This window comes from Tiliqua scincoides, chromosome 2 (assembly GCF_035046505.1).
Source record: "Tiliqua scincoides isolate rTilSci1 chromosome 2, rTilSci1.hap2, whole genome shotgun sequence".
NCBI lineage: Eukaryota > Metazoa > Chordata > Lepidosauria > Squamata > Scincidae > Tiliqua > Tiliqua scincoides.
In genome coordinates this window covers 3,274,221-3,296,976 of record NC_089822.1, presented here as the reverse complement: position 1 = coordinate 3,296,976, position 22,756 = coordinate 3,274,221, and the positions used below count along the sequence as shown (strand labels likewise).

Genomic DNA, 22,756 nt, shown 5'->3' with positions numbered 1-22,756 from the left:
TTCAAATCATTAATTCAAAAAACAATGGAGACCCACATTGACCCATGTAATTATTTCATGCACCTGTTGAAATCTCTTCTTGTGCCTTGTCTTTTGTGTGACTTGAATTTTCCAAAGTTAGACTGAGGGGGAATATTAGAAAGAAGCTTTCTGGCATTTGACACCATGAACGCAATCACATTCATGGATTGGCCACCACGAACAGGCTGACTTCCTGTCCAGAAAGCAAGATCAATTAGGGCCCTGCAGTATCTTTGCATGGCATTGCTATACATGTCCCTCCTTGTGGGGAAAAAGTGGGATCTGTGCCCCTTTTCCTTTAGGGTGTGTGGACAGGCAACCTCCACAGGCAGGCCTGAAGAGGGGGGCAGAGGGCAAAATCCCTAGGGCCCAGACTCCCAGAGGACCCAGGCCATGTCAAAAATAACTATAGAGTACAAAGCAAATTTATTACAAAATAAACCTCTTGAGGTGGCGCAAGTCCCAAGCTGCTTCATTCTCCCCGGAAACCATGCTGCCAGTGGGGGGCTCACATCCCCCATTGGCACTACTAAGGAATGACCTTCCCCCCAAATTCCTGTGGCACACCTATGGACCACTTGTGGCACACCAATGTGCCTAGGCACAGTGGTTGAAAGTGGCTGGTCTAGGAGGTCACTCACACGCACCAAAGGGATGGGATTGTTGTGTCTGTGTGGGAGGGGCGCAGTGCTACAAGTGTGGACTGAGTCGCCAAAAATGATTCTTGGGCCATGGCAGAGGGGAGGGGGCCCCAGCATTCTGGCAAGATTTTAACCCAGCAATTTTCAGCCAGTACTGCAGTGCTGCAGTACATTGGTGTGCCACAAATGGTCTGCAGGGGTGTCACGGGATTTTGGGAGAGTTTCACTTCTTAGTGGGGCCATTGGAGGATGGCCTTCCCACCTGCAGTGCAGTGTGTCTTGTCAATTGTCAAAAAACGATGGTGCGCCTTGACAATTTTAGCACCTTATCAATGTGCCATGAGATGAAAAAAATTGAAAATCGCTGTTTTAAAACTGTTGTGACTATCATTTCTCAACAAATGTGTGCAGCATTTGGAGGGGCACTGAAGGCTGTGACCTCGTTACACCACACCAAATGTCAGGGTGGAGGGTTGCATGGCAGGTTCGGGTTTTATGACTGGGTTTATGTTGATGGAATAAGCTGTTTTCCCACCTTATCTTAATGATACAGAATGACCTGAATGATCATAATAATGCTGAATGGTCTTCATTGTTTTCCCAGGACTACTGGGGGGAATTTTGCCATTTCTATTTCTCTTGACTAGGGTGCCAGTATACATATTGTGATCATCAAACAGAGGCTGTCTAAAATCATTCCACATGGCAACTGTCAGCATTTGGCAAACCCTTGTTTGCCCTGCAGACACTGGACCAGTGGTGTAGCTAGAGGGGGTACATATCACTAAGTTTTGCAGGAAACCTCAGCACAGCATGTAATTATTATTATTATTATTTTATTAATTTATACCCCACCTTTTTGCCCAATGGGCACACAAGGCGGCTTACAACACTTAAAAAAAAATACATTAAAAACAATTAACAATTTACATAATTAAAAAATCTAAAAACAAACAAACCCCGTGGATTTTCATATAAAAGCAAGAATGCCAGCCAGCCTGTCAACAATTAAAAGCTTTTTGAAATAAAAAGGTCTTCAGTCCACGCCGAAACGTTAGCAATGAGGGAGCAGTTCTCAGTTCTAAGGGGAGGGTATTCCACAGTTCGGGGGCCACCACTGAGAAGGCCCTCTTCCTGGCCGCCGCCCCTCTCACATCTCTTGGTGGCGGCACAGTCAAAAGGCCCCCCCCCCGATGATCTAAGAGCATGGGCAGGATTGTAGGGAAGGAGGCGGTCCCTCAAATACCCCAGACCCGAGCTGAAAAGGGCTTTAAAAGTCAAAACTAGCACCTTGAATTGGGCCAGGAACAGAACTGGCAGCCAGTGTAGCCACCGGAGCAATGGCTCGACAGAGTCAAACCAACGTGCCCCAGCAACCACACGAGCAGCCGCGTTCTGTACTAGTTGTAATTTCCGGACCGTCTTCAAGGGCAGCCCCACGTAGAGCGCATTGCAATAATGTAAAGGGCCGCTCCTCCTCCCCTTAGGAGACATTCCAGGTGGGGGAGCAAAACCGAGGCCTACGCCTGCCTCCGAAGAGGGTGGGCCCCTTGCACAGTGTGGTGAGGCTCGCTGCAAAACTTAGTGCTTTGCACCCCATCTAGCTATGCCACTGCACTGGGCTCCATGCCCACCAAGCCTGCAGCAGCCCCAGAAGTTAAATAGGGGTATGGAGATAGTGGCCAGCTTGTGTGGCAAGGCATCAATCCTTCTGTACGTATCTGTTATTTCATTTAAAAAAACCCTAGATGACCTCTCCCAGTAGTTTTGTGTAGATGTTCAGATGCACTGGGGACAAGGTGGGACCCTGCAGGACCCCATTAGGCCAAAGTGGTGTTGCCACATGAAATAATTGGGGGACCAATTTACATTAACAGCAGGATAAAGTGCTGAAACTCCTCCTGGACAGATGTCGTGCAAAGGGTGCAAAGGGAGGGGAAGTCTTTTGTGAATGTTCCCTTGCAGAAAAAAAATCTTCCCAGTACATGAGCATGTCGAGAAAAATGCCTCTTCTGGAACCCTTTGCCCTGGCATGCTCATTTACCTGTGTTGGGGAGAGATTTTTTTAAGCCTATGGGGAAAACATTGTGTCTGTGTCTCCCATATTCTCCTTCACTCTGGGCTCCTGAACTTTTTCTCTCTCTCCCCCGTCTTCTCTGCAGGACCCGAGGGCTGTAACCTGTTTATCTACCATCTGCCCCAGGAGTTTGGGGACGCTGAGCTGATGCAGATGTTCCTGCCATTCGGTAATGTCATCTCCTCGAAAGTGTTTGTGGATCGGGCGACAAACCAAAGTAAATGCTTTGGTGGGTAAAGATAACAAAACAATTAGCTTCATCCAGGAAAGGAACTTTCTCTGAACCTGCCTTTACCGTTTTTTATTTTTATTTTTTTCCAAACTGCTATACTTTTTGTAACTTTACTTAGCTGGTTTTTTTTTTTCTCAATTTACCTTTGTTGACATACTTTTCCCCCCTAATCCACCGCTGCCCCCCCACCTCCACCCGCTCCCTTCTCACTGTCTAATATTCAGAACTGTATGCCCTGCTACAGAGAGGATCGCTGACTTCAGGTTATGTTGGGGCAGAATCCCAAATCCTGCTTGGAATGGGAAATGGTTGGTCTTTGGGGGGGGGGCAAATCAGATTAGGGCAGCAGGTGGGGACAGAAAAGATTAGCGAAAAATCAGAGGTCGGGAAGATGGAAAGAGGAGCTGTTTTTCAGGGTGTGAGTCCTCAGGTGCTGGGAGATGTTGGGTAGCAGTGGGGGTTTATATAAGCCAAGAGTCTGTTCCTTTTGCCGGAGATGGAAGGGTTTGGCTTCAGGTTTATTTATTATAAAAGTGCATGTGTTGGAGTGTGAGCATGTGAATCTAGTGTTTGAATTCTCTGCAGGTTGTCCCCATCCTCCTCCCCCTTGCGCTGCTGTTAACTGTCATGGATGCTATATTGTTATGTGATGCGAGCCTCCTCCAACACCATTCATCCATCTGCTGCCATCAGCTCATGTCTCTCAATCCTGCCATTGTCCTGAAACAGCCACTCAGCCCTTTGTCTCCTTGGCATGGCCAAATGGACAGTCCCACTTTATGGTCTAGTAGGGTTGCTCAGCCTCCTCGTCCAGCCACATCTGAAAACCCATGCACACAATGTTCCTGTACGTAGAATGGTCTCCAAAAGGACACTGATTTCAATGATCCAGTGTGGTCACTGTCAGCCCTTGGTGAGCTATTTGTACATATGTGTATATGGTAAACAGAACTTTTTTTTCCCCATTACTTTGGTCTTTCCATTACCAGAATTCTTCTGAATTTTGACTCAGTTCAAAACAATGATTATGAAGCATCTTCAGAAAAGGGTTTAAACCAAAGCGTGCATTTGACTAATATGAAACAGATCATAGGAGCTGAAAGAGGTCTAAGATGGGGAGAGGGGAACATGGACAGAATATAGAAATGTGGTGATATGCACGTCACTGTGTGTCCTGATGTATCAGCATGGAAAGACATTTTATCCCAATTCATGATCAGATGTCAAAAAACTGTTGTTCCCATACGTGCTCTGGGACATGTGGCTACCACTCCACATGTTCCCTCAAGCACACATGTTAATCAGGGAACTTTGACCATTGGCCCTGGTGCACCCACCCCCCAGACTGGTACTAGAGATGAAGGAGCCTAACTGAAAAGCATACAGAGTTTATTGAAGGGGTTGTTTGCAATCATCATGACCGGGAAAAGCAGGTCAAGCAGCACTTGACCTGCAGCCAAACTGGAGTGGGTTCAGAGGAGGGCAACAAGGATGATGAGGGCTGGAGAACAAACCCTACAAGGAAAGGTTGAGGGAACTTGGTACATTCAGCCTGGAGATGAGAACGCTGAGAGGGGATATGATAGCTCTCTTCAAATACCTGAAGGGCTGTCAGATAGAAGAAGAGACAAATGTGTTCTCAGCTGCCTCTGAAAGCAGAACTAGATCCAATGGGTACACACTGCAAGAGAAGAGATTTCGGTTGGACATCAGGAAAAAATTCCTGAACAGTCAGAACGGTTTGGCAGTGGGACAGATTGCCGAGGAAGGTGGTGGATTCTCCCTCACTGGGAATCTTCATGCAAAGGCTCAGAAGCACCTGCTGGAAATGCTCTAGGAAGATTTCCTGCTACAGACAGGGAGTTGGACTAGATCAGGGGTTTCCAAGGTTTTTGGCAAGAGAGCCACATCGTATCTCTGACACTGTGTTGGGGGAAAAAGAATTAATTTACATTTAAAATTTGAATAAATTTACATAAGTTTACATAAATGAATATATTGAGGATGAACTTATATGAATGAATGAAGGTCTTGCAATAGCTCAAGGCCTATAAAAGGCCTTGCACAAAGCAAGGCTGGCCTTTCCTTTGCTGCCGCTACTGCATCACAGACGTGAAACAGCAAGCAGTGGAGGGAGCCCTCATCCCACAGCTCACGCAAGAGGTCAAACAGTCGCCCTCACGCTGAGAGCAGTTGTGTCAGGCCAGTGTGGTCTCCAACAAATCTCTGGAGGGCCAGAGGCTCCTTGGAGACTGAGAGCTCCCTAAGGGCTGCATTGAGAGGCCTCGAGGGCCGCAAGTGGCCCTAGGGCCGGGGTTTGGGCACCCCTGGACTAGATGAACTATTAGGTCCCTTCCAACTCTATGATTCCATGAACGCAGTAGCTGTACCTTCTGTATCCTCGTCACCTAGGATACTGGTGCTGCTCTGGACACTAGGAGAAGGGAGAGCACAATGTCAGGAAGGGGGGAATTGGCAAGGAAACATGCTCCCGTGACCAAGCGTCTATGCTGATTGCTGCATTTCCCAGGATCTCTTGGAATTCTGGGATAGAACCAGCTCTGGGACAATCTGGGCGTGGGATCGAGAAAACCTGTGAATAGGCATGAAGAAATGAGAAGGGTTTGCCCAAGAGCAGCAAAACTGGGGAGACTGTTTTGCTACAAGGGCAGAGAGAGAGGAAAGATGAAGTGTTAAGCTGATGTGCCTGACCATGGGCTGCATGGAAAGGGATGGTAGGATAGAGGATGCAAGGGCCAAGTACACCTGTCCTTAGTTTGCTTTCCAGGAGAAAATTTTCTGGCAGAGGCAGAACCAACAATCTCCAGTCAATGGGCCAAGTTACCTGGGAATCTTGACGGTGAACCAAGGATAGATTCAGGAACGAGCACTGGACCCAGAGGTTCAGAGCGACAGTGTAACTAGACTTGGGACCAGAGTCATTACATTGCCTTGGGCAGCTTTTGACTTCTGAGAAAGGAGAAGGTCCCAGACCCAGTGATGGTAGCTGAGTTTCAGCCTCTGGTTCTGGGTGGCTTTAGTGATTTTGGCTCTGGGGAAGCTCGGTGATTTTCTGCTCCAAGCAGCCTAGCGTTGCATCAACTTTGGGGTGACTTTTTCAAGCAAGCTCAAGATGGGTGACAGCGTGCTGGGGATGCAGGAGAGAGACACACATTTTGGCTGGGAAAGCCAGGGCTTTTCATGAGGCGCTGAGGATTGGACAATAGAATTCTGATCCTTAAGGAAGGTGGAGTGAAAAAGTGAATTCTAAGAGATCAGGAAAGGGAAGGGGTGGAGGAGCTAAAGCAGGTGTTTGGATGACGTCATGAAGTGGCCAGGCACAATCACTCTGGCACCTAGAAGGAACTTGTGTTTACAAGTGACTTAATCAAGGCACAGGGCAGGACAATCAAGGTGGATGGCTTAGGAAATGGGCATATTAACACACACAGTAGAAAGGACTGAGAAACCCCTGGAGAGGAAGGTATTGCAAGAGAGACTTCCAAAGGCTTATAGGCTCTTGATTGAATTAACCAGTGTAGCAATCTGCCTGATTACACCGGCCAGGAAGCTTGTGTTTTGTGTTGCTCGCCTCTCGCCTTCACTGGGGTTGTGCCAGGCCTTCCCATTAGGCTGGCTCGCTGGTGATTCAAGGCATTAACTCACAAAAGGCCTCTGTTTTCATGTGGCCAAGCCTCTTCTCTGCTGATGCAGAAATTTCTAAGTGCAAATTCTAATCCCCTGGCCAAAACGGAGCCAGCTTGGCCTTCAGAGTTGGGGCTTTTGGAAGAGTCGGACAATCTAACCATGTTTGTAATTTTTGCCAGCTTTACCGGGGGAGGGGGGGAGTGACTGTGTTAAGTAGCAAATGTTCACATGGACAGGTTCCAATGGGCTTTCTGGATCTTGCTCTGTGTGCTTCTGCTCAGCCAGCAGCCTGTGGGAGTTCCCTGTTTCTGCAGTTGACATGGTTTATGTTTGGAGTGGGGGAGGCCAGGATCCAGCTCAGGAGGACAAAGGCGGAAGTGGCTTGACCCTTGTTAAATTTAGGGGGCACTGAGAGGTATAGTGGTATGCACTGCACATCCCTGAAGGTAGAAAGAGTCAATGCAGGCAACCATGTACCAAGTAATCGCCTATCGTGCTGTGCACAAGTCACTCCTTCCCATTTATGGCCACCAACTAATTAAATTAGCAGTTGAACTGCTCCTACGAAGACACTGTAACTACTAGTTAACTACATTTTAGTGCAAGTAATTGGAACTCCTAAAGAGCAGGTCAGGGACCTGAAGGCACCTCTCCTAGGGTCTCCACAGTGCAGGACATGAGGGCAAGAGCAAACATCAGGCCAAAACCCAGAGTGGAGCTTTCAGATCTGCTTCTTTAGTCTGGATGTGTTTGGAGTGAAACCTGCCTTGACTGGGCACTGAAAACACCTGACATCCCATCCAGGGTAGAACAGGCCAAGGAGAGGCCAAGGATGGTAAGGCCACACCTGGAGTATTGTGTCCAGTTCTGGTCGCCGCATCTCAAAATGGACATAGTGGAAATGGAAAAGGTGCAAAAGAGAGCGACTAAGATGATTACTGGGCTGGGGAACCTTCCTTATGTGGAAAGACTACGGCGTTTGGGCCTCTTCAGCCTAGAAAAGAGACGCTTGAGGGGGGACATGATTGAGACATACAAAATTATGCATGGGAAGTTTTAAGTGGATAGAGAGATGCTCTTTACACTCTCACATAACACCAGAACCAGGGGACATCCACTAAAATTGAGTGTTGGGAGGGTTAGGACAGACAAAAGAAAATATTTCTTTACTCAGCATGTGGTTGGTCTGTGGAACTCCTTGCCACAGGATGTGGTGATGGTGTCTGACCTGGACGCCTTTAAAAGGGGATTGGACAAGTTTCTGGAGGAAAAATCCATTACGGGTTACAAGCCATGATGTGTATGTGCAGCCTCCTAGTTTTGGAGGTGGGCTATGTCGGAATGTAAGGAGGGCACCAGGATGAAGTCTCTTGTTATCTGGGGTGCTCCCTGGGGCATTTGGTGGGCCACTCTGAGATACAGGAAGCTGGACTAGATGGGCCTATGGCCTGATCCAGTGGGGCTGTTCTTATGAGAGCCTGCAGGCTTAGTCACCGGTATCCTCTCCAGCCAGCTCTGGGGAAGACCCTTCTCCTTCTGAAACCCTGGAGAGCCACCACCAGTCAGTGTAGGCAGGACTGAACCAGATGGTCTAATTCAGCAGGCAGCAGCTTCACCTGTCCAAAAATATGTTATAAAGATTCAGGACCTGCAGGTTTGATTCAATATGGGTTCCTAACCGGTGTCTGGAGGGCCTCACCTCCCAGAAGCAATTGGATGTAGCTTCTGGTTGCGTCCTGGAGGTGTACTGAGACAGAGGGAGGCCGGGTGCAGCTTCCCTGCATCTCAGAAAGCCTCTGAGAGGCACCTTTGCTTTTTCAAAAAACCAGAAGCACCTCTTAGAGGCCTTCTGAGGCACGGAGAGGCCACACCTGGTCTCCTCGCATCTCAGAACACCTCCAGATGGATTTCGGTATCTGTAGATTTCAGTATCCACAGGGGTCCAGGAACAGATCCTCCATGAATAATCAAGGCCAACCTGTATTACAATGTGAATAGAAGCAAAGAGCTATTGAATATAACCATCAAGGAGAAAGGATATCCCTGGACACATTAAGAGTTGACCTCATGGCAGGCCACCTTCCAAGTTAGGACCAAATCGGACACCAGTCATGCCATAATGATGGTCGAGGGGCAGCATCAGAATAAGCAACTTCACATAAAGGCATGCCCTGGTATCATTTCAGAACCCCCCTGCGGATACCTGAAACTGCAGATACATGCCTCCCTGCACATGCCTGATCTCGTCTGATCTTGGAAGCTAAGCAGGGTCAGGCCTGGTTAGTACTTGGATGGGAGACCGCCTGGGAATACTGGGTGCTGTAGGCTTATACCATAGCTTTTCGAGACTGAAGGTTGCCAACCATGCTTCCCCATGCCCTGGACCCTCTGGAGGCTCTTCCGAGCCCCTCAGAGACTGCCTGCATCTGTCCACAGTCTCTGCAGTGCTCAGAATGACTGTTAAAAGAAAAAGAAGTGACTTCTGGGTTTTTTTGCAAAACCGAAAGTGATGTCTATATCTTTAAGAAGCTTTATGAGGGCACGTGGCATCTGTGGGGCTCAGAATAACCTCCAGAGGTTGGGGAGCATAGCTCCCCTAGCCACTGGAGGGTGCTCAGGGGTGCAGGGGGGGCCGACATCCGCAGGATAAATGAAACTGCAGATACAGGATCAGCAACTACGGAGATCCCCATGTACATGCAGATGGAAGGAAGGGTCAAGACACAGAATACTCAAAGCAACATTATTCCTGACAAACTGAGTTTTCCTTTCATGAATAGCAGCTGGATTGGGCCCCCACAGCTTGGAACCATAGCAGGAGGTTGGGTTAAAGCCCACCTCCACATTGTATTCCTGACCCTGTTGCTATTCACTGAAGAGAAACAAGGCCCATCAGGGCAAACAATGCTTGCAATATCATCTGCAGTTGGACATTGTGGGTAGACGGCACTTGTTGGGCATGAAGATGGGCATCCAGGCCATGGGGTGCTGACCCAGAAAAGAGCAGACCAAGCATCCCTGATACATTCCCATTGATAGTGCACATCCACTAGTCATAGTGAGGTTCCTGCAAAGTCATTTTAGGAAGTGTGCACATTGTATAGTTTCTAGAATGCAGCATGTTAGTCCTGGAGGAGGGAGAAAAGGACCTTGGAGCTCTTGGCCAGGATTCAAAGAGTGTCCTGATGCCCCTGTTGCTAAGAGCTTCCAAACTGAATCAGTTTGGCTAATTGTGTTGCTACATCCTGCAACAGGAAAACCAAACTTGCATAGAAAGCCCACTGTTGGCACAAACCTTGCACCGCTCTGGGCCATTGGAAGCTGCCGAAGCAACACATTGACAGCTCTGTGTGCCCACTGCCGTTGAGCCTGGGCCTCAGCAACCCTGGGAAGTCGGCGGCAGGAGTAGGAGGGGGTGTTTTAGGGTGGAGCTTGGAGAGAGGGGGTGGATCCCCGTGGCAACAACTTACGCCAGGATCCTATCCCCTTTCTCAGGCTGTCCTGCTGGTGTGGGTCCAAGGAGACCCATCAGTGGCCAGAAGGCCTACCCAGAGAAGTTAAAAATATGTTTACGTACCTCTGGTTGTCTCTATAGTACCATCCTCTCCCCCCCCCCATGGTTGCCTGCTATGGAATGTCCGGGGCAAGATTGGGCTGTTTTAAAAAGAAAGCAAAACAAGCCATGCAGCAGGCTCAGAGTGGTGCACAACTGCTCTAAGAATGCCATGGGGGCAGTGAATGGCAGCATGTGCCCCCCCCAGCATGCCAGCTGGGGACAAAGGACCCCCTTGACCCCCCCCCCTCCGGTACACTAGTGTTTGGGGATAATAATTTGCCGCAAAGAAGCAGCAGGTGCACAGCACAGGCTTAATCCCTGCTTCCAAAGAACACTCTGGATCAGGCATTATAAGACAGGTGACTAAGAGCTGGAGGTCCACTCGTGGCCCTGGAGCAGGACCTGGTTCAGTGGCAGAGCGTGTATCTTTACGTGCAGAACATCCCAAGTTCAGCCCCAGCATTTCCAATTAAAGATTCCTCCAAAAGGAAGGTGATGAGGAAGTCTTCTCTGTGGAGAACCACTGCCAAGCCGAGTCTTGCTGGACACTGCTCAGACCACTGACTCTGGCTCAGGAAGGGGCAGCTTCATCTCTGTAGTATTTTCCACAAAGATGTGGAGCTGACTCTGTGCTAAAAGGACTGCTTTCTACCAAAGCCTTGCATTTCAGCAGTGGTGGTTGTGAGTTGGTGTACTTGACCTGCGTGGCAACTGCTAATCTATACCAGACTTCCTTGTTTTGCTCGGCACCTATTATGTGGCCAGTTGGAGGGGACTGTATGAATCAGAAACAGGCCCATAAAACACCTCGTCCTCCACCCACATTCTGCAACAGCTACAGGCAATCAGAGGAGGTTTCGGAGGGAGGCAGTCCACGGGGAGGGAAATGGGGAGAAGAGCCAGAGAAGTATTAGGGCCGTGAGCCACTATTCATTTTACAAACTATAATTAATTTGATGTTTAGATTAATTTCTGATGTGCTCTCAAAGGTGCACGGAAAGCATTTTTCCTTTATTATAATGTTGATTGCTTATTGGGGAGATAAATCTAACTGTCAGTTAAGCGCCGACTTACCAAAAACTTTCAGACCTAGCAAGCATGTCTGCAGAAGGAACAGCTGTTTGTAGTTCCACTGTTAAAGTGATATTGCCCTGCCTTTTCCCAGCCAGCCTGAGCAACGAAACTCCACACACAAAGTGCTCCTCTCTTTTTTTGTATGGCAAACATACAAAGTAAATGTTAAGTAGCATTTTCTGTTTTATTTCTTGCCCTTTTGGATCTGAGGCATAACTTGAAGATGTTCAGGGAAGGTCTACAAAGTCCATCTGACCTCTGGGCAGGCTGCAACTGGATGTGCAAGGTGATGTGCAATTAAGCCAACTGAGCACGTTACCCAGTGGCTCACATCAACATTATAATGTGCATTTGAGCAATCAGTGCAAATCACCAGAATCTGTCCTGCAAAAATTGCATATCATTCTTTCAGATAAGTGTCTTGAACTTGCAATTTCAGCATGTGGGGAAACAGCAATATTCATGAAAATAAAGGAGAGGGTTTCACACTGCTTTGTAGGAGGGGAGCGATGTCAGCCTTTTTGGGCATGGCTGTATAATTGTATAGAAAGTAAATTGGAAGGTTGTATGATGGAGAAAGCACTGTTGGGATTGGCTGAATTGCTCTGATGTTATGAAGAAATGGGAGCAGGCAATAGACTTTGCTGTCATTGGCTGATGTTCTCAGGGCTTAGACAAGGACATGCCAAGTGAAAGGGCTTAGGAAAAGATGAGTATGTGAAGCAAAGTTGAAATAAGTTAACTGGCTACGAAGCAGGGTGCCCCTTAGAAGAAGAGTTGGAAGGGTAGGAGCTCCAGAAACATGAGGGGAAGAGGCAGTAGCAGAGGGCAAGAGGATGGACAGCAAAGAGCAGCATTCCTTGGTAAATCCTACAGAGGTGAGGAAGGCCTATATTCACATTTAGTGATCTGAAATATTCAGCTGGGTCCTGCTTTTGACAGAAGGCTAACTAAATTAATTCAAATCAAGGCAATTTTTTTAAACAAATTGATTTGTATTAATAATTAACAGTTTCATATTTTGAAATTCCCATATTTCCTGCACAAGCATGTATTCTAAGTGATTCTGACAATTAAAAAAAAAAAAAACATATTGACTTGTCCTTAATAGAGCTTTGATCCAACGTAGGTGCAGAATCCAGCACTTTGGCCATGTGACCCACGCGCAGTGCAGAATTATATCTGCTCAGAGATCAGAAACAGATTTCAGTTTGGCTCCCTCTGTGCATGTGCAAGAACACGAAGCAAGTGTGACTACAGTCCCATGCGCGTTGATTTGGAAACACGCCCTCTCGAAGTGGGCTTACTTCTAAATTAACACGCACAGGTTGAGGAAGAAAGTGTCCAGAACTTTTGTGCCACAAGGGCTGGTAGTTCCGGGGCAAAAGAGTGTATCTCCAGAAGAGGAAAGGTAAATGTCCGTGCTGTCTTGTTCTCAGAGTTATGAATAGTCATCATTTGAAAGGAGACACACTGCAGAGCTCAAGTAGTTGGAAGGCATAAAATAAGAGTACAAGCACATCCATAACATGAGCTCTGTGGATGACCCTAGTGAGATACAGGATGGCATCTCCTGACTTATACTGCCTAGAAGAATGACTTACTAGTCCCTGGGTACAGCAGGAAGGTAGCTACAAATACATGACTTATTCTGTCATGTTTGACGCTTAACCGCAGAAGTCAGATATTTTCTCCTGCTGGTTCTTTTTTTATGTAGAAAAACTGCCTTAAACTCAGTGTGTTCAAGAAATGGTCATGGCTCAGTTTTAAGAGAGTGCAAGCAAGGGTTTTGACATGTTTGCTTGTATTAAATTCAGATTTCATTTAAACCAGGTTATTTTTTAATGCTTACTGTAATTGGAATTTTTAAAAAATTCAGTTTAAATGAATAAACCTTATTTTTAATAAAATAAAATAAAAAAAATCAATTTTTATCCACCCTGCCATGAGGTGAATTTTTAGGCAATTATTCTCTCTCTTCTAAATAATCTCTGCATAGTGAAGCTAAGAAATAAAAATGTGACAAATCACTGAAAATGAATTCTTTATTTCCCATGGCTAGTGGTGTAGCTAGAGAGGGTGCAAAGCACTACGTTTTGCAGGCGCCTGAATGTGCTGTGCAAGCAACCCCTCCTGCTCCCCTTCAGAACTATTCTGGGCGGTGGGAGTAAAACGGAGGTGGAACACCTCCATTTTGCTGCCAAAACCCAGAACGGCTCCGAAGGGTTCGCTTGCACAGCGCATTCAGGCGCCTGTTTCCTGGAGCACTGACTATGGCTGGCCCATCCATAAGACCAACTTAGATGCTCGCCTCAGGGCAGCAGGTCGGCGGGGGGGCACCTACCTCTGCCCATGCATACTCTTCCACTGGTCCTCCTCCCTCTCCCTGAATTGGAAAGGGAAGGGGGGTGGAGTGAAAGAGGAAATGTGGAAGACAAGAGAGTAGTGGCCAAAGTGTCAACAATTCAGGGAGCAGAGATTGGGATTTTACAAGATAAGGAAGGGGACAGCACTTGGCATGGCACCTCAGGTGCCCGGAGGTCTTGGGCCGGCTCTGGCACTGATGCCTGTCTCCTGATGCCTGGCCACGCACTCTCCTACTCACCACAGCTGTGGGATCCCACAGCTGTGGGATATAGGCTGATGGGTTCTGAGGTGTCTGTGACAGATCAGGAGAGAGATCTTGGGGTGGTGGTGGACAGGTCGATGAAAGTGTCGACCCAATTTGCCGCAGCAGTGAAGAAGGCCAATTCTATGCTTGGGATCATTAGGAAGGGTATTGAGAACAAAACGGCTAATATTATAATGCCGTTGTACAAATCTATGGTAAGGCCACACCTGGAGTATTGTGTCCAGTTCTGGTCGCCGCATCTCAAAAAGGACATAGTGGAAATGGAAAAGGTGCAAAAGAGAGCGACTAAGATGATTACAGGGCTGGGGCACCTTCCTTATGAGGAAAGGCTACGGCGTTTGGGCCTCTTCAGCCTAGAAAAGAGACACCTGAGGGGGGACATGATTGAGACATGCAAATTTATGCAGGGGATGGACAGAGTGGATAGAGAGATGCTCTTTACAATCTCACATAACACCAGAACCAGGCGACATCCACTAAAATTGAGTGTTGGGAGAGTTAGGACAGAGAAAAGAAAATATTTCTTTACCCAGCGTGTGGTTGGTCTGTGGAACTCTCTGCCGCAGGATGTGGTGATGGCATCTGGCCTAGACGCCTTTAAAAGGGGACTGGACAAGTTTCTGGAGGAAAAATCTATTATGGGGTACAAGCCATGATGTGTATGCGCAACCTCCTGATTTTAGAAATGGGTTATGTCAGAATGCCAGATGCAAGGGAGGGCACCAGGATGCAGGTCTCTTGTTGTCTTGTGTGCTCCCTGGGGCATTTGGTGGGCCACTGTGAGATACAGGAAGCTGGAGTAGATGGGCCTATGGCCTGATCCAGTGGGGCTGTTCTTATGTTCTTATGTTCGTGTGGAAAGTCCTTGTGCCACTGAAGGCACTTGACTGGGAACAAGCGCCTGTGCGTCATCTCCATTCCCTGCTTGTGGGCTTTCGGGAGCATCTGGCTGGCTACTCTGTGAAGAAAGATGCTGAACTGGGGGTCCAATCCTATCCAGATTCCCAGAGCTGATGTGGCTGTGCCAAAAGGGCATGCCATCTCGTGGTGGGGGTGGCAGTCCCAGAGGCCTCCCCAAGATAAGGAAAGGTTTGTTCCCTTACCTCAGGGCTGCACTGCGGCTACATTGGTGCTGGAAACTTGGATAGGATTGGGCCATGGATGGAACCTCCAGCAGGACTACTCTTTGGTTCCTATTCTGCTATGAAAGGACACCCAGCTGTTCATCTGTGACCAGGAGAAGAGCCTTTGCTTAGCCTGCTTCTTTGAGTCCTTTGAAGCCAGTGCACTTGAATCCCCTTCTATTTCCAGGTACCCAGGGGCTTCAGAGCTGCTTCTCTTTGGGTGATCCCACAGCATTGTGTCATGGGTATAGAGCAAGTCAAGTGGGTCTTTCACACCCAGTTGCCACCCTGCCAGCATTGTGTTGGTCGGTCTGCACAATGTTGCTTTCTGATTCACCTGAATTGTGAAGTCTGCACTGTTGGCCAGACGGTCCTGCTATTTGGGTAGGCAGTTGCGCTGGGTTGCCTGTCGGTTCCTCCGGTATGTTTCCATCCGTCACCCCCTGTCCCTGCAACTCCTCTGTAGCATCTGATCCTCTGCTCATCCTGGACCTCTTGCTGCCTCTGAAAAGCAGAACTGCAGCCACCAAAGCATTGCCAGGAATTCCCATCCATCTGCTGCAGCTGCAGCAAAAGTGCTGTTCCCAGCTAATTCCTGCCCAGGGTAGCTTTGTAGTGTCTTCTAGACTGGACTCTGCCTTCAAATAAGAACGCCCATATTTTAAAACAGGCACCTGTACAGAACGAGGGTGATCTAGTTGCCCTGAGCTGCAACCGTTGCAGATTTCTTGATCCTTTACTGCCTTGCTAAATCATTTATTTAGCAGAGCCTTTTTTACATAATCCCGGGGGGATGGATGGACATTAAATAGATTTATCACAAAACCCTGTCCTCCTACCAACCATCTTCAGACTGGTACATATATTTCTCTGGGTTATTAATTAACGTAGACAGAGCAAAGGAGCTCCAAGGTGTTTAACCTGCCCTTCTCTCTCTCTCTCTCTCTCTCCCTGAGGCCTTCTGGATGATCGCCAACCCTCACCACCAGTTTACGATATGAGAAATAGGGGTACACCACTGCTGTTCTTGTCCAGCTCCAACCCCACATAATACAGTAGATGCATTGGTGTTAACCAGACTGCAGGAACATGGCCTTCTGAGTTCCTGGGGAGTAGAGTGGTAACGCATGGCCTGTCAGACTGCGCACGGCATGGCAGAGTGAAACCTGACTGGGGTTCACCAGCATTGTTGCTGTTTTCAAGGGGTTCATGGGTAATTCCACCTCTGTCCAAAAGCTTTTATTGACCCTGCAGGGGAAGAGATCAATAGTGTAGCTACGGGGGGGAGGGCAGCACAGTGAGTATAGCAAGTGCTGCAGTGTACTGTGTAACCGGCCCCTCCCACTCGATACTGGAGCCATTTTGTGCAGTGACCGCAATGCACAGCATTGCCTTTGCTGCCCAGAATGCCTGTGATGGTGAGCGATAGGGGATGGTTATAGGGTGCGTTGCGGCACCTGTAATACTTCCCCCATAGCTACACTACTAGGACAGATGCAACCTTGACTTCTCACCCTCAGGGAAACTGAGGGTGCAAGGGGAACTGGGTCTGGGAAAACAGTGCAGGAGGGAAGATTCCAACAGCATTTCCCACAGGACCCACCTCCCCTTCAACTTATTTGTTCCTGCAGCCCCTTCGAAGAAAAAGCAAAAAATGACCAGAGGAGATACCAATCTGCAGCATCCCAGAGCCTACCTAGCTGAGCCTTCCATCCGCATGTGATCAAGTCTGTGACCTGCAGCTGTGGACCTGGCTTCTTGGGTTGGGGAGGAGTCCTGGGAGGACATCTTCCCAGCAGAAACAATTTCTCCACCACAGAAGCACCTCCTTGAGGGGATACATCTGGTCTCCCTACCACAGTTGTGAATTGAGAGTGTTTACCCCCTAAAAAAAAAAAAAGAATTGTGACCCATTTCAAGGACAGTTGTGGCAACAGTCTATACATTTGCCAGTTGAATCCAGCACTTAACAGATGAAAGTAGACAACTGCTTTCTGTAGCACATCTCAGCTTAGAGCAAAGGTGGCTGTCTGAGCTTCTCCCTGGCACAATCACATTTTGCTGAAGGCTCTGCTCGGTTTGCGGTGTGCTGTACTCATTTCCTGGGCAAAGGCCTGCCTGCTGGTTTGTGAGCCAGGATAGTGTTTGTTCTTTGGGTGAGACAGAATTGTCAGATAATGTCCTGCCACAGCTCAAAGCACCCCTTAGCACCTGCAGTGTGTGAAATGGGAAACTGTGCCTTGCGAGGGTCCTTGATGTTCATGCACATGATTATCTGAACACACGCAAGGGGAATGACCCAACCCCACACACAACCCCAGAGAAGTAACTTTTAGAGACTCAGCAGAGAATACTGGACTCAATTGGCAAATGTATAGACTGTTGCCACAGCTGTCCTTGAAACAGGTTGCAATTAAGAAAGAAAAAGAAAACGTAAATGAAATTCTGGCAGGAATAAAATATTCCAACAAGGACAGATAAACAGCAACAGCAACAATAAGCTTGCAATCATATACGTCGTGCACCTTTGAGAGCACATCAGACCATAAAGGCTTTACAGGTATGTGTTACGATTTAGACTGGACAGAAATTGGAAGCCAGCAGAACTCCTATTGGACAGGATTCACATGAACTTTGCAGCTAACGCCTGGTGATAACTTAGCCGCTGCAAACGGAACCAATGAAATGTCTGAGCTACATTCAGGGGCAGCCCGATGTAAGGCACATTGAAGCAGCTGAATTCAAGAGGTTCCAGGAGTCCAAAAGGTTACCTGGGTGTGTACTGGAGTATTCAGATTCCTCTTTTCCAGGAACGGGGCTTGTCTTCCAAACAAACCAAGGCTGATAAAACATGTGCCTAGTTATAGCCAGCCAGGAGTCTATCCAAGCAGCAGTTCTCATTTGCTGGGGGAGGGGGGGCAGGATGACAATGCTAACAACTCATTCTAGTAACATGTTGACAAACCATCTCCCAAGGGTGGTGATTTGCAAGAGAGAGGTATCCAAAAAACAAAAAGAAAAAGAAAAAGGAAGTCTCCCTTGGCAAACAGGAACTATTGGAGCATGTCTTCTCCTGGGGACATTGGCCAGGATGGAAGCAATGGGTGGCAGAGTCAAGTTGGCCTTTAAATCCACTGAAGTCCTCAGCAAAGTTGAAAATATATCAAGCCAAGAGAACTTAGTTGGCTTCCATCAGGGTTGTGTGTCTCTCCAAATATGTTGTGATTTTTAATGTGGATGTCTGACTTGGAGCACGCTTTGTGTTGCCAACTTTTTTTTTACTGCTGCTTCAAATAGCAGCTTGATCAGCAGATATCAACAGGAGGTAGTGGTCATTATCATGCCATGGAAAAGCTTCACCTGCTGGTTTCTGACAGGAGCAGGCCAAGTCTTTGTTCTGGAGAGTTGGCAACCTTATAGCGTCCATTTTTTGAACCAGAGAGTTGCTGCTGTCTCTGCTGACATTTATTTGTATTTTATTTGTATAAAATAATCTTATCAATCCCCCAAAATGCATCCTTGCCCAGGAGCTTACATGTTTAGATCTGGTTTACTCATGCAGCAGAAAGAAGCCAGAGCTTGTCAGCTCCTATCCCCCCTTCCTGGCCTGGAACCACCCCCAGAAGGCTCTTCAGACTTATGCCAGGCAAAAAACTGGCATAGCTCTGGGGAGACCCATTGGGAACCAGGCAGCCTTGGAGAAGTAAGTAAATTTTTTCTTTACTTACCTCGCCTGTTTGGCCTGGGTGCCCAGAGTATTCAGCACAGATGGTTGGTTGGCAAACTTCAGTCTCAAAAGACTATGGTATAAGCCTACAGCACCCGGTATTCCCAAGCGGTCTCCCATCCAAGTACTAACCGGGCCTGACCCTGCTTAGCTTCCGAGATGGGTTGGGATGTAATATATGCAAAGTAATATCATCATACATGGCACCTTCATAAAAATGCACAATTGTCTTTGCAAGTTGATGGAAGCTTCCTTTGAGGAGAGGGGGTGGATGGGCTGATTCATATGTGCTGATTCTCTGTATTTTTTCCATGCCCCAGTGTTGATGGAGGCACCGTACAAGAGGGGTGCAACCACATGGGAAAAGCCCAGCAAGGACCTTGCGTGCCCAACTCAGTCTGCCCTCTGACACTTATATAATTCTGCTGTGTTATTGCACCCCTCTTCCAAGGTTGCTAATGTGTTGGAGTGGCAGGGGGAGAGATCACAGGGAGGTAGCTCTCTGGTGAGTGTGCATTGGGATGCCGTGGGTGGATTTGAAAAGTTCTGTCAGTGCATTTGTCTTCATGCTCACAGTCCACACCATACCACGTTAGCATAGCAACTTGTGGGTTCTTGTCTGTCCGTGATCTGAGCCCCTTGGATCACCAACTCCATTCATTGTAAACAACCTGAAACTGACCAGAAAAAATACAGGTCAGTCAGATACTCACCCACAGAGGGCTACATCACACATGACAATTTTTCTTACACTGAGGTCATCTGTACATTGTAAAATTGCCTTGGGTGAATTGGTCCCTGGTGCTTACTTGAATCAACTCATAGCCAGGGGTGGAAGGTAAGCTTAATCCTATGAGGCTGATCATTTTTCTTCCTATCATACCGATGAAAGACTCTGGCCAGACTGATGGTGGACTATCACTGTGCGTCTACCATGAGACACAATGTAGACACAGGGTCTCAAAGGTGCACATATAATACAGTCCTTGCAGGATCCCACTGCTTCTTGCTACAATTTCAAATCCAAATATGCCCTCACCATAGCCACCAACTGCCCCCCCCCCACTGGAATATCCTTGAACCTAAATGTGTCCGCTTTGAGGTGGAGACAGATTACTGTCCTGTTTGAAATTCCGCTGCTCCTGTGACGTTGTGAGACATTAAAAGTTCCTATCTTGGTTGGGCACAACCCATTTCCACCCATCCACTTTCCCATCTCAGCTCCCCTGCAGAATAATCAGAAGAGCTCAGGATTTGATTTATGCAATGAAGTGTAGCCCCGTTTCTCCTTCCCCTCCACTCTCGAAACACGATGACCACCAGTCACTTCTACCCTCCACCACTTCCTTTTTCTGATTCCAGCAACCCATTTTGCTTCCCATCTTGCCTCTTAGCCTAGATCCACATGCAGTCAGAGTTTGACCCATTCGTGCCCTTCACCTTTCCTCCCTGTCATGAAACTTCAGCTGGGCACCCTGCACTTCGCAACATCAGGCCACTCCCTCCTCTGCCAGCGCCTTCGCCCACCCTCCATGTTCATTCTTGAAGTGATTTTGTGTGTGGTGTGGTCCCAGAGCCCCCTGCAGCTGGTTAAACCCTGTGCCTTGCCTTGTGTTTTGACAGGCTTTGTGAGTTTTGACAATCCTGCTAGCGCCCAAGCTGCGATTCAGGCTATGAACGGCTTCCAGATTGGCATGAAGAGGCTGAAGGTGCAGCTGAAAAGGCCAAAGGATGCGAATCGCCCCTACTGAAGCAAGGTGGGAAACACTGGATAAGCAAGGTCTAGCACAGGTAACTGCTTGGGAGGGGCAAGGAGCGTCACCTGTTGTCCGATAGCATCTCTTATGTTGTGGACCCTAACCATTCAATCTTGAAGGTTCTCTAACTCCTACCTTCTCCTCTAGAGTCACACATGAAATGGGACCTGATGGTGTGAGCATTATTGTTGGTTATGGCAAAGGAGATCCAAGATAGGTCTGGTGATCTTGCATTTACTGAGCTATCTTTTTCGTTAAGCTTGCAAGAACAAAGATCAGCTCACCTCTTTTGAATCTCTCTCTCTCTCTCTCTCTCTCTCTCTCTCTCTCTCTCTCTCTCTCTCTGGGACCAACTTGATAATAGAAAAAGAGAAGACCAAAACAGACAGGAGACGGGGCAAGCTCTTTCTGCATTGTCCAGTTGTCAGTACAGAGCAGCCCTGATCATCCCTGATGCCCTTCGCCAATACCATTCTTATCACTGTTGACTGAAAAGGACAATAGACACGCAGTCCGCTAAAAATGCCTCTTCCCAGGCTCCTCTGAAATGAATGGGATCTGCTCTGGAGCGGAGGCACTCTTGTGGAAGTTCTGTTTATTTCAGTGGGGTGGATGTTGCCAGTCAGTTACAAATCTTGCGGTCAGCTGATGTGCCAGAGACCCAAGTCATGTCATAATTTTTAAGCTGGAGAACCTATTCAGTTTACATACATGACTAGCTTTGTGTTATAAACATGCCGAACTACTATTCATTCCTCACATGGGGTGATCTTTAATTGTGGAATGTCTTCTCATCAGGATAAAAAATAGTGGAGTACACCAATGCGCTTTCATTTTGTTCAACCCCTCATTTGTGCCAGGTTTGTCAAGGAGCATTGGTTGGTTGGTGGACTGTAACTACAACTGCCAAATGGGTGAGGCTTCTCCAGGGTCAGCTTGATCATGGGGCTTATGGAACACTTGCCCCAAGTGCTGGACCTGCAGGGATCACCATGCAAAGTGTTTGCTGCCCAAGTTCCAAGAGCAACCCCTTCCCCTCGCTAGAGACAGGGAGCAGACTTATGTCGTTCTTACTTAGTAATGTGTTTATTTCAGCATCTTCCCAGATCTTCCCCAATATGCCCAGGCTTCCCCTGGGAGAAAGGGGCAGTAGTGGTGGCGTAACGGCTCGGTAAAGAGAGAAAGAAGGGTGAATCCCAGGTGACCTTGGGAGGGTAATCCAGGTAATGGCAGAAGATGGGTGCCTGTCTGGTCCAAAGGATTGTGCAGTGACTGAGTCAAGGTACCATAGTTAATCTTGTTCATGTGTATTCTGCTCTGTGCCAGTTTCATTCCTTCCAAGACCCTAACGTATCTCCTAGTTTGGGAGAAGGGATTACAATCCATTCATCATTCTGGACAGTGAAAAGGCTTCCATTAAGGTTCCAAGCTGTGCATGAGCTGAGGACCTGGCAAAACATTGGTAAGAGCTTTAGAATATGAGCCACAAACAGCCAGGGATGGGAAAAACCAGCATGGCTTGACTTGAGTCACTGCCCCCCACGACTCAAAAAAGAGTCCTAATGGGGACACTTTCCAAGTCACCCTTTAGTGACTAATGGATTTGAGTTTCCCCCCCCCTTTAAAAAGCCCTTCTTTTAAAAGTGGAAAAAACAGGGCTTCTGCTGGGGAGTGTGTGTGTTGGAGCTCTCTTTAGTCACTCCCCTGCTGACTTGGCCCATCTGTAAAGAGGGCAGGAGGGGCGGGAGGGACAGCGAGAGAGCCGGGAGAGAAGTGGCAAGAGAGAGAAGGAGGGTGATAAGAAGCAGCTGGGAGGCTTACCGGGATGACCCGATCCTTGCAGCTCTATTCAGAAGTAGTCCCTCTTCAGCTGCTCATTCAATGAGGGTCCCCTCCCGAGTAACAACAGAGCCATGCCTGCAAAGCGTGATTGCTCCCCTGCCTCCTCTCTCTCCCTGTCACCCCCGTTAAAAGTCAGCCGTGGGAAAAACAGGTCTGCTGCCAGGGTGTGTGTGTGTGTGTGTGTGTGTGTCAGAGTTCTCTTTACTCACTCCCCTGCTGTCCCCTTCCATCTGTAAACAGAGCGGGAGGGGATGGGAGGGACTGAGTGAGAGGCAGAATAGAAGCGATGAGAGGGAGGAGGGTCACAAGCAGCAGCTGGGAGGCAGACCAGAATGACCCAATCCTTAGCAGCCCTACACACAAGTAGCCCCATTTGCACCAGCCTTTCAATGAGGGTTGCCCCTCCTCTACTCCTCCTCCTGCCC

General features: G+C 48.0%; 1 protein-coding gene and 1 pseudogene across 31 annotated transcripts in view; both read left to right on the top strand.

The window, feature by feature from the left end:
- Positions 1-20,483, top strand: part of CELF4 (CUGBP Elav-like family member 4) — a 697,876-nt gene extending 677,393 nt beyond the window's left edge. For 13 of the 31 annotated variants that reach the window (XM_066616553.1, XM_066616550.1, XM_066616554.1 and 10 more), the window contains 2 exons: positions 2,825-2,908; positions 20,356-20,483. In XM_066616553.1, coding sequence (XP_066472650.1) covers positions 2,825-2,908; positions 20,356-20,483 — 212 coding nt within the window. Of the gene's footprint in view, positions 1-2,824; positions 2,969-20,355 lie in introns of all 31 variants that reach the window. The other 18 variants (XM_066616565.1, XM_066616567.1, XM_066616564.1 and 15 more) reach the window with 2 other exon arrangements.
- LOC136642760 (5S ribosomal RNA) lies at positions 8,827-8,947 on the top strand (annotated as a pseudogene).
- Positions 20,484-22,756: the final 2,273 nt, after the last annotated feature.